At 41.7% G+C, this 15003-nt stretch overlaps 1 protein-coding gene across 1 annotated transcript in view; it reads left to right on the top strand.

Moving 5' to 3' along the window:
- ZBBX (zinc finger B-box domain containing) overlaps nucleotides 1-15003 on the top strand; it is a 126988-nt gene that overhangs the window by 45047 nt on the left and 66938 nt on the right. Inside the window, exons 4-7 of the mRNA XM_040347715.1 lie at nucleotides 6141-6219; nucleotides 6789-6837; nucleotides 12186-12292; nucleotides 14756-14851. Coding sequence (XP_040203649.1) covers nucleotides 6141-6219; nucleotides 6789-6837; nucleotides 12186-12292; nucleotides 14756-14851 — 331 coding nt within the window. The remainder of the gene's footprint in view (nucleotides 1-6140; nucleotides 6220-6788; nucleotides 6838-12185; nucleotides 12293-14755; nucleotides 14852-15003) is intronic.

The following is a 15003-nucleotide window of genomic DNA, read 5'->3' as shown; positions in this document are numbered from 1 at the left end:
CGCGCAATTGTCATTCAAAGAGCAACAGCGCTGAAAGCTGAAAATTGGTCTGGGCAGGAAGGTGTATAAGTGCCCTGTATGGAAGTGGTTAAAGCTCTTCCTAAATTACCTGGGTGGTCATATTACCTGTTCCTCTTCAATGTCCTACAAGCACATCGCCCGAGTATGAAAGCACTCAGACGGCATAGGAGGCAGATTTCAGGTGCTTTACAGCCACTAGTTCTAGTGCTAAAACGCCTGAAAACTGCCTTGTGTAAAAGGAGTCTAAGCTACAATGGTCAGTGAACAGGGATGTTTACATGCTGCGACCGTGATGCTTTGCTTCCGTTATTGGCAAAGTTAACCAGACTTGTAGCACTCGGTTGGCCAGCTCAATACTGCACATTTAAGTAAATGAGGAATTGCCACAAACGCTGTGCAACCATGCGGTTGCCGCATGTTTGTCAGCAAAAATGGGGTTAAAACAAGTGGTGAGTAGACGTCACAATACTTCCTCGCCACATGTCAGTAGCCTCTGCACAGTGATGCAAACACGGATTGGGCTTCAGAAGCAAGGGAAATTTAGATGCATGTCTAGCAGTTGCCCTACATCTGCCATATGTGAACATCTGCATGTAGACACCTACATACAGTATACACTCACTGGCTACTTTATTAGGTAAACATGTTCAATTGCTTTGGAACACAAATTGCTAATCGGCCAATCACATGGCCTTCAACTCAATGCATTTAGACATCTATATGTGGTGAAAATGACTTGCTGAAGTTCAAACCAAGCATCAGAAATTTGAATTTAAGGGACTTTGAACATGGCATGGTTGTTGGTGCCAGATGGGCTGGTCTGAGTATTTCAAAAACTTTGCGATCTACTGGTATTTTCACACACAACCATCTCTAGAGTTTATAGAGAAAATATCCAGTGAGTGCCAGTTGTGTGGATGAAAATGCCTTGCTGTCAGAGGTCAGAGGAGAATGGGCAGACTGGTTCAAGGTGATAGAAAGGCAACAGTAACTCAAATAACCACGTTTTTTACAAGCAAGGTATGCAGAATACCATCTCTGAACACATCGGGGAGGCTCTCCTCTCTCTTCCAATATGATCGCTCTGACAAACCCAGGCTGCCGGCAGTGCTCGCTCTCTCCCGCCCCCAGGCCCACACTCGCCACCCCTTAAATACACTCACAAAATGCGAGCAGGCGAGTGGATTTTTTGAGGTCTGGACTGGATATACATTATGAGACTGCTAGAAATCACTGCTAATAGGGCACCTTTACAAATCAGTGCTTCTACATTTGTGATCTCAACAGCCCCCTTAAAATTACGTGTACCAGGTTTGCTATTACTCTCAGGATGATCCATTATAAAGGAAAAGAGGGAAAAAAACGAAACCGAGGGAAAGTATATACATCACAGCAGAAAGTCCAGTCCTTTAGAATACAGTCTAAAGGATATTGTTTTATCACTGCCAGGAGTCAGAACCTAGCTAAGGAAAACAAAAGGTTTAATGAAAGGAACACCACTCCAGGTAAGCAATCGCTGCAATCTGGATGTGCTGGGTGCAAGCCGCAGCTCGCCACCGATGATCAATAAAAAAGAAAGGAAGGCTGCACAACAGGAACGATCCAACATAGTTTATTTAAAAAAAAAAGTCAAATGACGGCCACCAAGACAATGACACAGGACCCAGGAGGTGACGCGTTTCACACTGTCAACAGTGCTCCTCCTGGGTTCTGTGTCATTGTCTTGGTGGCTGTCATTTTACTTTTTTTTTTTTTTTAAATAAACTACGTTGGATCGTTCCTGTTGTTCAGCCTTCCTTTCTTTTTCAAGGGAAACAAATGTTACTGTCTGTAGGGTCACAGAGGACAACACAATAAGTGCTAAAGGTACACATGCAGTCCTCTGAGCTGCAGGATGGACACCAGGGGTGTAAAGGACTAAATAAAACTTGTAGCCAGTGAACTCTGGAGTGCCACTTGTTGGTTGAGCCTGCTCAAAGTATAATGTTTATTTGCAAAGATACAGTATTTACCTGAATAAAAAGAAATACGTTTTTTTTTTTATTATTATTCAAGTCTCATCTTTAGTCCTAAACATAATAAAGAAAAGAGGAAGTTCAGAAATTACTAATTTGACACTTAAAGTGGAGTTCCACCCATAAATATAACATTACATCAGTAGTTTTAAAAAAATGTCATTAGTCCTTTACAATTTTTTTTTTTTTTTTTAGATGCCTTCAAAGTGTTGTTGCTAGGCAGAATAGTTAATCTTCCCACTTCCTGCACCTAGGTGCTTAATGCTTCCTAACCTACACCGCACAGACTCCTGGGAATGTAGTGGGTGTAACTTTCCAGGAGTCTGTGCACTCCCCAGTCTCAAAGAATCATGTGACTTGGACAGTACAGGTGCTGAAACCTGATCTGACACTGCTTGTGCAGCACTGAGCATGTGCGAGATTTGCAAGCCTGAAATCCAGGAAGTCATACAGTCTGGCTTCATGATGCCCACACTTAAGATGGCCCCAGTCAATTTCTATTTTATAAAGTGTCTAAATGCTGTAACAACCTAACAAAACGGACCTTAGTTTACAGACTAACTTTACTAGAATACATTAAGCTTGTGTATTACAGGGGTATTTATATTTAAAAAGTGAAATTGTGGCCGGAACTCCGCTTTAACTGAAGAAATGAAAGCAGTTGAATTAAAGCAGAATCAAACTGATGAAACACACACAAAAAAAAACAAAAAAACGAATGGGCCCCTGAAAAGTTTTTTGCAGTAATGTAAAAGTAAATGCAGCATGTTTGCACATTATGATAGACTTGCCTAGCAAAGCAGCCTTTCTCCAGCACTGTGATACCTGCGCTCCCCTCCATCGCATGTGTTTCAGTCTACTCCCAGGCATCTTCTGGGTTTGGGATCTTCTGCCATCTTGATTGATGAGGTAATTGCCTCTCATTGGCATGAGTTTCTTAGTTCTGACACAGAATCATTGTGAAATTATATCCTGAGCTGTGCATGCTCAGCCCGGTGCTCATACAGAATAAAAATGCTCAGAGCCAACTAGAAGCATCTAGGGACTTAACTGTCTCTTCTGGTATAAGAAAAGCTTGCCTGTTAACATTTTCACTCTTTCGACGTTATTTGAGTCTTTGTGCAGCAATTAATCAGAATAGAGTGCAGGTAAGGCTTTTTTCACACTTGTGCGACCTGAAAGTCACAATTTTTTGCTGCGACTTTGTTGTGACTTTAAGCAATGCCTGTGTAAACAGGAGGTCTATGGACAGAAGTAATAAATATTTGGTCTGGTAACTGAGTGACTATACACATTAGATGAACAATATACACCCACCGATTCACTTTGTTTTAGTGGCTTTTGCTGACTTTTATAGTGACTTGTTATATGTGCTGACATATGGACAAGTACAGCTGGAGCCGTTTGTCTCCATTATTTCCCATATAATTACAAACTCATGCATTTCTAGGGATATATTGATTTTGTAATGTAATGTAAATATTATATGCACGTAATGGTCTATTGATTTGATCACCTCTTTATGGATAAACCAAGACACAGCATTTTAGTCTTGTTCTAATGTGATGTGTAATGATGGTGATGGAGATAAGTCAAAAAGAAAAAGGAGAGTTTGGTAAAGGGGGTGAGGGTCTTCTGAGGAATTTAAGCAGTGAAAATCCACAGACCCAATAAAGTGTTTTTTTACCAGTATGTGGATCCTAAAAAAGGAATTGGTGGCTCAGACTTTGATATGTGTAAGGCCCCGTACACACCATAGAATCCATCCGCAGATAAATCCCAGCAAATGGGTTTCAGCGGATAGATCCTATGGTGTGTACACGCCAGCGGATCTTTTTCCGCGGATATATCTCCCCTGGGATGGATTCCAGCAGATCGGATATTTGCTGACATGCAGAACATATCCATCTGCTGGAGTCCATCCCAACAGATGGATCCGCTGGTCTGTACAGACTCACCGGATCCATCCGTCCGAAGGGATCCCCCGCATGCGTCGTAATGATTCGACGCATGCGTGGAATTCCTCATATGGCAGCGTCACGCACGTCGCCGCGTCATAATCGCGGCGACGGCGCGACGCGTCATCGCCAGAGGATTTCGGCGCGGATTTCAATGCGATGGTAAGTACACTCCATCGCATTAAAATCTGCTGAAATCCTCGAGAGGATTTATCCGCGGAAACGGTCCGCTGGACCGTATTCGCGGATAAATTCTATCGTGTGTATGGGGCCTTAGAAATAGCATTCCATATACACACTTGACTGGAATGGAAACCAACAGAGGATAATAAAACAGATTAGTAGAGACATGGAGGGGAATTGGTAAGACTGGAACAGTCACAATCAGAGGCAGATGGGCATTGCAACCAATCAACAGGGCCATCTTTAAGGCAGGGAAAAAGGGGAAGCCAATTATCCCAGTTTAAATTCCCTTGTCCTTTGAAGTTTTAGTCCTTTGCTGTGTCCTGATATCTCAGTGTGAAGTGCTGCTTCTAATGCTGCCCAGCTCTTTCCTATTGTTCAGATGACTCGCCTGCAGACCCTGTGCTTACATGTAAAAAAACGTCATTCATATGTACATAGCGGGAGCATTCATATGTAAATATCGACAGCATTCATATGTAAATAGTACGTGGTAATGATATGCTGTAACCTCTGGCAACCAATCATTTCCTGATCTGATACAGTAAACTGATTTTTAGTCTAGCTGATATTTATTGTATGACAGAGCAGGTGGAGAGCAAAATTGCCAGGGAGGGGGGGGGTGTGCAAGATTTTTTTTGCCCAGGGTCCAATCCACATTAAAGATGGCCCTGACAATTAATTTCTACTTTTTTTTTTTTTTTTTTTTTTAAACGCTTATTTGAACAAGCCAAAGTTAGAAGCTGATTGGTTACTACGCACAGCTGCTCCAGTTTTAGAAAATTGCCCCACTTAATAGATAACCGCATTGAAGCAGAGATATTGCGTTGAAGATTGTATTGTACTGTAATTGTTCCTTGTTCCTGAAATCATGAAAAAATTGGAATGTAACTGGCCCACTTCTTGGTGTCCTTCATTTTCATCATCATTTCATAGCCATTGACCCTATAAAGGCCATGGTGAAAGTTTTCCTGGACACAATGGGCTGGATTCAGGTAGAATTGCGTTTTTTTTTTTTTTTTACGGAGGCGCAGGGCAACAATTTTGCCCTGCGCCCCCGCAAAATTACTGCGCTGCCCTTGATTCACGGAGCAGTAGCTCCGTAAATTGCGTGGGCGCGCCGGCAAAATGCCCGGCCTAAGCGCGTGCAATTTAAATGATCCCGTAGGGGGCGGGAATCATTCAAATTAGGCGCGTTCCCGCGCCGATCGTAGAGCGCATGCTCCGTCGGGAAACTTTCCCGACGTGCATTGCGGCAAATGACGTCGCAAGGACGTCATTTGCTTCAAAGTGAACGTGAATGGCGTCCAGCGCCATTCACGAATCACTTACGCAAAGTACGTAAATTTGAAATTTCGCGACGCGGGAACGACGGGTATACGTAACATTGGCTGCCCCTGCTAATAGCCAAAGACGCCGTACGGAAACAACGTAAACTGCGTACGCAGGGCTCGCGCAACGTTGTGAATCGGCGTTAGTATGCAATTTGCATACTATACGCTGAGCACAACGGGAACGCCACCTAGCGGCCATCGCAAGAATGCAGCCTAAGATATGCGGGCATAAGAGCCTTATGCCGCGCATATCTTGGGCTGCAGTCGGTGTAACGAGGTTCCTGAATCAGGAGCATTCGTTACGCCGGGGCAAGTAAGCAATTGCGCCTGTGTAACTATGGTTACACAGGCGCAATTGCTTCTTGAATCCAGCCCAATGTTTTTCTAACTATACCAGGATGTTCTTGGCACAGAAGGAAGGTATAATGCTTCCAGCATTTTGTTTGCCATGGAACCTCTTCCCAATAAATTGTGCTAGGAACAGCTTCATCGGTTGCACCCACTTGGAATCCATATAGGATGATCAAATCAGATGAGTTTTCTCTTCTCGGTGCACTCAATTTTACATTAATGATGTCCCTGAAATAAAATACAATTTTATGTACGGTATTTATCTTTCTCTTTTGCAGACGATCAAATGGATATCATTGGAAATCTGGAAAAATTGGAAATCAAACTCAAAACCACAAAAAGGAAAATGTTGCTAAGGTACCTGTTACAATATATGACAAACCGTAAATATAGCAGAAAATGTTAATGTATGATGAGTGGAAATACTGTTTATTTTATAAGTACCTATCTACTTCGGGATTGATTTACTAAAGGCAGATAGACTGTGCAGTTGCTCCAAAGCTTAGTAAATGAGCAGAAGCTCTGCTGACTTTCATCATCCAATCATGTGCAAGCAAAAATGCTTTTTTTTTCTTTATTTTCCTTGCACGTGATTGGGTATTCTTCGCAAAGTGAAGCTTTATCTCATTTACTAAGCTCTGGTCTATTTGCCTTTAGTACGTCAACCCCTTTATTTCTGTAGAATCTCTGTATTCTCCCATAGCAACCATTATGAATAAAAAATGTAATTCTCCAATTTCTCCAATCTCCAATTGTAATTTTTTTGTGTGCATCTGAATTGGACTCACCACCATTAGGCAAAACAGTCGGTTTATATGAAAGAAACGTTGAGCAATGAAACCCACTATGTTTGTGACAGCTGTCACTCATACTCTGTCTTGCTTCATTGATCCTGTTTTTCATAATTCACTTTTTGTTTATTTTAGGCTTCTTCAGGGAAAGTGAAGCTAAAAGTTCTCAAAAATCCAATTCCAGGTAAAATTCTACATACATAGGCAGCAACCTCGGGCAAGAAGTAAATTTATTCAATCAACTCTTATTTATAATTAAGGACACAATATGGCAGTGCTAGATTAAGAGAAAAATCATACTTAATATGGTTTTCCTAATTAAAATCCATTGCAGCTAGATGTAGCAGCCCTCTTAAGCCTTGTACACACAATCAGTCCATCCGATGAGAACGGTCTGAAGGACCGTTGTCATCGGTTAACCGATGAAGCTCACTGATGGTCCGTCGCGCCTACACACCATCGGTTAAAAAAAAAACGTGCCAGAACGCGGTGACGTAAAACACAACGATGTGCTGAAAAAAACAAAGTTCAATGCTTCCAAGCATGCGTCGACTTGATTCTGAGCATGCGTTGATTTTTAACAGATGGTCGTGCCTACTAACGATCGGTTTTGACCTGTCGGTTACATTTAAAGCAAGTTAGTTTTTTTTAACCGATGGTTAAATAACCTATGGGGCCCACACACAATCGGTTTTGACCAATGAAAACGGTCCATCAGACCATTGTCCTCTGGTTGACCTATCGTGTGTACGAGACCTAACAGTGCTTCTGGGTGGCACCACAGTCAACAGGTTGGTATGTGAATTTGTTTACATTGTTCATTTGTGACTGTATTGTACCTTTCTGTGTTGCCTGTGCTTTTGTAGGGGAATAGAAGGAGGATGTCTATAGGCATAATGAGCTACAAATTGTCCACGGTCCAACCCCCCCCCCCCAAAAAAAAAACACTTGTGGTGTCAAGTTCCATTGTTCCCCAGTGTAACAAGGTCCAGAAAGAATATAGGTCATTTGACCATTCATCACCTGTTCCATGACAAGGACCTATATATTTTTTCCTCTTTGAAATATAACACTGGCCAAATAACTCAGAAAATGTACATACAGGTATGTGGCCAATATGCAGTGATGTGGCGGGTACACGCGTGCCCCGGCAGAGCCACCTTGTGGACATCATATGTCAACAGGCGGGATGGGAAGTGGTTAAAAGTCAAAGTAAACTCACCTATCCATGTCTCCATGCTTTGTTTTGCTGGAACATCACTTTGAAAAGCATCCCTTCGCATTTCTGGATGGGGGTCTTCTTGATTTAAGGGCAAATGATTCATGTAACATTCATTTATTTCCTGGAATCCATCTTCCCTTAGCTCAGGCATGTAGGCTTAGCTGAGAAGACCCCTCCTCCCCGTCTGAAGACTCCTGGGATGTATGACATAATTTGCCTAGGCATAGAATGTAGGAAGTAGCTGAAGAAGTGTAAAAAAAAAGTTTAAAGCCAGTGAAGGTAATATACCTTTTTATCTATTTACTAATGCTAGCAGCATAAGGATTAAAAATAGCCAATGTTGATTGAGAGGGTGAAGTTCCACTTAAACCATTTCAGCTCCAGAAGTTTTTACTCCCTTCCTGACCAGGCCATTTTTTGCGATACGGCACTGCGACGCTTTAACTGACAAGTGCACGATCGTGCAATGCTGTACTTGCATAAACTTGATGTCATTTTTTCCCACAAATATAGCTTGCTTTTGGTGTTATTTGATCAACTCTCAACATTCTAAATGTAGCACTGATCACTGTTTTGGTGTCACTGGTAGGGAAGAGGTTAATATCAGGGGCAATTAAGGGGTTAACTGTGTTCACTATGAGTGTTTTCTTACTGTGTGGGGGACGGGTGCACTCAAGGAAGAAAGGCATCTGTTTCTGATTAGCAGGAATCACAGATGTAGCTCCCTGTCTGACAGAACGACAGTCTGCCTTAATTACATAAGCAGACCATCGTTCTGTCTCTCCAGCGAGCGTTTGCGGGTGGTCGACAGCCATCGTGGCCGCCAGATTCGATGATTGGCTCCCGCTGTGTCCAATCACAATATCACAGGTATGTGATATTGCGCTTAAGGGCAGCCCTGCCGCAGTAAATGTATGTGGGTCGGTGCTTAAAGTGGTTGTAAACTCTTACATATACATAGTGAAGTTACTGGCCTCAGATGATACACAGATATTAAACAAATCCTCCTACATTAGTTGTACCTGTTTTATTTGCAGTTTGCTCTTCTCTACATCTGTTCAAAGTGCAGAATTTTTAAAGCTTATCTGAGCTTTCAGAAAAATGGGGCAAAGAGTCAAAGTCACACTCTGCAGAAATCAGTAAAAGGAATTCTGAGGGCTGATTGGAGGGAAGGGACACACCTTCGCAAAGGAACAGAGATGAGGCTTGCAATCACAGGCTGTGTGCTGAAAGTTCCTCCCTTGTCACCTTTTCATCTTCTTGATGCCTGGAAAACTTGTCCAAAGTGATACATGCAGATAGCAGAGGAACAAAGCAACATACATAAATGAAAGTGTGTGCTCTTAATTGAGATAAGTGCACACTATAGAGAGATATTCTTTGTTCATATTTCATATCTGAGGTTTACAACCAGTTTAAGTCCAATAATTTTTTACTGTTGCATCTCTTGTTGGGTAGCCATTGCTTTCTTACAAAGGCTGTCATGATTATTAACCATTCCACATAAGCAGTGCACAACTCCCTCTGGAGCACAACCTCAGAGTGAAGGGTCTTCCGTGAAGCCACTGGCAGTATGAATGTTACACTGCTGATGCCTCAAAGTGCAAGATATGGCGGTAGTAGTTTTTGTCAGAAAAGCTTTATTAGTTTTGTACAAACTTACAGGTTCCAGAACCAGTCAGATATCCAAATACATTTGTTACATATAGTTACAATAACACAGAACAAACTATCAAAAGTTAAACCAGTCAAGGATTGATGGAGTTGTTGCTACCAACCGAGCTAAGCCACACGGCTCTCCCCAAAGTTTGAATCTACCAACTTAAAAGAAAAACACCATATAGAATTACAGGAACATGGTTTAACCAGGCATTTCTATATATAAAGTACAGAAAAGAGCAGCATATTACCCCAGCAATCTATCCATGACTAATTCTATTGGAGCCAGGCCGAATATCCAGCCACCCACCCCACACTTTCTCAAATATATTCAGGCATCCTCCATGTTAGTAAATAACACATTCATATCTAAGGATGGTCCCCGTATGATTTACCCATTCCTTAAGGGTAGGAGGGTAGGCACTTTTCCAGTGAAGCAAGTTGACTCTGTGTGCCTAAAAACAAGGCTCTGGAGACTGCTTCCTTAAAAGGGTTGTAAAGGTTTGTGTTTTTTTCACTTTAATGCATCCTATGGCAATGACGGCCCTCCTAGCCCCCCATTTTACTTACCTGAGCCTGTTCACCTGCTGTGCGCGTGTTCATTGTCCTCTTCTCCACAGAGTCTGGCCGTTGATTGGATAGATTGATAGCAGTGCAGCCATTGGCTCGTGCTGCTGTTAATCACTTGCAATGACGCGGCGCAACCGGGGGGGGGGGGGGGGGGGCGAGTAATACAGTCGACAGCTATAGCCGCCTGCTGTATCACGGGAGCACTCCTGCAAGCTAACCCCCTTGGGAGAGCGCTTCCCATGAAGGGGCTTAGCTCTTGTGGGAAGGAGCAGAGACAGCCGCAGAGTGACCCCAGAAGACGAGGATCGGGGCCACTCTGTGCAAAACAAACTGCACAGTGGAGGTAGGTATGATATGTTTGTTATTTTAAAAATAAAAATAAAAAAATAAACCTTACAAACCCTTTGACAAAAGCATCTGGTACTACTTTATCTGAAATACCCAATAGCAGGGGCAGACTGACCATTGGGGCTCTCGGGCACTGCCCATTCCACTAGGGGGCCCCATCAGGGTTGCCAGGCTCAGTAAAACCAGAGACAGTATGTAAAAATCATTTTTTTTTTCTCCGAAACCAACAAGCTTTTGATGTGAAAATCCCGAGATTTTAGCTGCTTCACCTCTGCGCTCCCTCTTGACGTGGTGGCCATCTGTAAGCCCAGGGGCCCCATAATCTTCTATTGCCCGGGGGCCCCATGAGTTGTCAGTCTGCCTCTGCCCAATAGACAACACTTTAGATCAAAGGTTATAATGCTTGATTAATAGTACAAAGTATGGATTCCCAGTATCTATGTCGTTTTGGACAGTGCCATCATAACACATGGAAAAGATCTCCATGATCCCTACTACATTTAGGACAAGAAGGGCCATGGAGAAGTCCCATCCTAATCAATTTGAGAGGGGTATAATATACGCTCAACAAAATGTACAGTTTTGAAAAGCCCTGGGATGTATTTAAAGAACTAGCATGTACCGCCTCTAGTGCCATCTCCCATTGCTCACTGGGTTAATTCCCCCAAATCTGGCTGCCACTGTTCCATAGCCTTGCAGAGATTATACTTCCATGGAGGTGATAGTTGACCAACAAATAAACATGCCAATGGGCAGAAGTGTAATTGGACAGGTAAGAGATCAAGGCAGGCAGCAGACAGAAGCAAGGTCTAACAAGGAGTCAAGGCAGGCAGCAGACAGAAGCAAGGTCTAACAAGGTGTCAAGGCAGGCAGCAGACAGAAGCAAGGTCTAACAAGGAGTCAAGGCATGTGGCAGACAAGCAAAGTTCAATTAAGCTGAGGTCAGATTCTAAAAAATAAAGCAGCATTGCAGTGTCCGAAATGGTCCAACGATGGTAATAGGGAAAAAATGAGTGTGAATTGATTATTATAGAGGCAGTGAACAATTGCTGATGATAGGCAAGGCATTCTGGTCTTTTTTTTGGTGGCAATAACAAATGCTCAGACAATGGTGTTTCCACCCTGACATGGTAAAATCCCCTCTTTATTCTGTATATTGCCACATGAGTTGCATTATATAACTTTCTGTTGCTATGTATCAATGCTTCTAGGGTTTTGTTTTTAGTGGCACCTGTTCTTTTCCAAGCTGTCCTCCTTAATTAAAGAAAAGAGAGATGCCACCTTTAATTGCGAAACAATTAGTGAACGTATGCAGTCATATTGCTGTCATTTATCAGCCTCATTGGAGGTTTTATCTAATTTTGTCCTCTTAGTAAATTGGCCCCATATTTCACTTGCAGTTATGACTTCCTGCTTCCATTAGTCAGATGCACTGTGATTTATTCAATTTCCATGTGCTGGCCTCTTGTCAATAACCATACCTGTTAAATTAAACTAATGCATTGCTGCATATGTTAACTAGTGGCTTGTGAAGGAACAAATATTGAATACTCCAAGCTTCTGTTAATCGCAGACTGCACATTGAAGAATAATTTGTGACTGTGGATTGCCAGTAAGTGACGTGTTTCTGCCAGAGTACAGGACACCTAATATATTACAGGTGATTGAATGCTTTCCTCAGTCGTCCGTGCTATTCTTTGTGCATGACTTGAACTGTATTATGTTTTTTCAAGAGCCTGAGAAACTGAAGACATCAGGGCCTGCACATATGCCAACCACTGAGAAACCCAGATTAAAGGGGAAAGCTTGTGGACAATGTGAAAATAAAAGCGCAATATTGGTATGTATAAATAGTTTGATGAAAAATTAACTTGTTTTTGAAGGCTTACTAAGTTACAACAGAGTGCAGTATCCACTACCAACCAATCATGTTCATTATTGATTGTTATGCGTTTCTACACATCGCTGCTATTAGGTTTACTAAGGTACAACAAAGTGCAGTATCTACTTCCAACCAATCATTTTCAGTATTGATTGCTTTGAGTTTCTGCACATCACTGCTATTTACTCTTTCTTAATAAATAACCCCAAACATCTGTCTTTCTATGGAGAACCTTTCTAAAGTACCTGACAGTAGAATATACCATGGACGGGACTTTACAGAATGCTTTAATGGGAAGATTGATTTTTTTTCTATAACCTACTAAGTAAGGTCACTGAGGAGAATTTTTTAATACAATTGCGTCCTTTTTACAGCTGTCAAATCTTTCATTCCTGGATATCCCTGTTGTCAAAACACCTTTGATGTGGACTAATATTCCCGTGGCGTGGCACCTTTAACACCAGAGTAGCACCAAAGTTGCAGCTGTTTATGCAAATAAAATGATTGCAAATCAGACGCAAATCATATAAGTGATCAGGTTTTAAATTGGCACAAAATCTCATAAAATTTATAATTTATTATTTACCAGTAGGTCTAAAGGCAGAAGTTTTTTTTACCTTAATGCACTCCCTGCATTAAAAACATTTTTGTGTGCAGCTATCCCTGGCATCTCCCCCTTATACTTACCTGGGCCCCATCTCAATCCAGTGCTGTGGCCAAGAGCAGCAGCTCTCTTCGCTCTCTCCCTCCTTACAGGGCAGATTGATAGCAGCCCAAATTTTAGAGTGGCCTTTTATTGTGACCAGCCTAAGGCACACCTGTGCAATAATCATGCTGTCTAATCAGCATCTTGATATCCCACACCGGTGAGGTGGATGGATTATCTTGGCAAAGGAGAAGTGCTCACTAACACAGATTTGTGAACAATATCTGAGAGAAATAGGTCTTTTGTGTACATAGAACAAGTCACAGATCTTTAAGTTCAGCTCATGATAAATAGGGGCAAACACAAAAGTGTTGTGTTTTTGTAATTTTGCTTAGTGTATATACATTAAATGGAGCCATAGAAATTATTATTAAAATATCTTAGTGAATGGTTTTAATGCTCAAAATTATGAAATATAGCACGCATGCGTTGGATTTATAGACAGACTCTCACCAGCAGATGATAAACTACCGTATTTGCAGGCGTATAAGGAGACTGGGCGTTTAAGATGACCCCCTAATTTTCCAGCTAAAATGTTGGTTTTGGGATATACTTGCCGTATAAGACTACCCCTCACCGTGCCATTGCCTCACCTCACCTCACCGTGCCATTGCCTCACCTCACATCGCTGATCTTCATTACTATATGCCTGGCAGAGTGAGTCAGACTGCGGGCGTCCATTTTTTTAAAAGCCGCACCTCTTCCTCTTACCTTTTTATCAGCTTTATGGATGTTGGTTGAGCAGGAAATTTTAGTTGGAATGATGGGGGGCAGACTCATAGAGAATTTTAGATAGTGGAGTCAGGTAGTTGACAGGACAGTAACCGCCATGCTTTGGGTGACCTTTGACCTTCTGTTAAGCAATGGCAGTCGTGGCACTTGTCCTGACAAGTTCTTTTTAAAGGTCAACTCCATACAAATCTTGCAGCCTTGTGTTGTATTTTTCGGTTCAGCTCACTTGCTGGCTTATATCTCTAAAGAACTCTAGTGGTAAGATTTCCCCCCAGACTTCCTTGTTCAACTCCAGTGCTTGCAGCTATTACAAAGCCAAATGATTATATTAAATTTCCAAATAGATTCCTTATAAAGGAGAATAAAACATTAGAAGAGGGGGGGGGGGGGGTACAAAGGTTTGTCGCCATAATGACCTTAACTGCTGTTATTTCAGCATTGAAACTCCCATTAACTAATATAAGACAGCAAATGTTTTTTTAACCCACCAATGCATATGCAGAACCAATATTAATTTTGGGTGGAGCTAGTCTTTAAAATATAAAAATAAGGGTCTTGCCGTCCAAACAATAAGAATACAAACCTAATGCAAAGTGAGTACGTAAGGCATTATTACTACATCGGGTTGATTGAGCATTACTTGATGAGTTCTGGATGTGGATACACATGAGATTATCGGATCATCTTCTAACTTGATGTAAACATTTCTATTTCTATATTAGCATAGTAAGTATATATTTTTTATTATAACTGTGTCCTCGGCATACAAATTCTTCATCTTTGCAGATCCGCTTCTGTATACATGCACAAAGCACTTGTTTGAAATATTTACCCATTTTCCAAAGCATTTGTACTGATAACACTTGAGCTTTCAGGCGATTATCTGTGAGCTTGCTGTATAATTTAACACATGTATGGAATTCCTGGAACCTCTGGTCAATACAGTAATTTGTTTTTGTTCTATTCAATGCTTTTCACTGAAGATGTGTTTGGAGTGCGGCGAGCAATACTGTGCTGAATGCTTTGCCAAAATTCACCAGAAGGGGGCATTGAAGGTACACAGAACTACGCCCATTCAGGTACTTCCACTTTCCCATTTAGAGAGGACTATCTTTCTGCAATGCATTTTTTGTTAAAAGTCTTATTTTTTTAGTAGTGTAAGTATCATTTTTTTGTTATTACCGTTGTTTATTTTTGTTGGAATACGTTGTTCAAATGCTGATTTATCGTT

Source organism: Rana temporaria, chromosome 4 (assembly GCF_905171775.1).
Source record: "Rana temporaria chromosome 4, aRanTem1.1, whole genome shotgun sequence".
NCBI classification, from domain to species: domain Eukaryota; kingdom Metazoa; phylum Chordata; class Amphibia; order Anura; family Ranidae; genus Rana; species Rana temporaria.
Note: the sequence above shows the minus strand (reverse complement) of the source record. Positions and strands in the feature narration are given on the sequence as shown.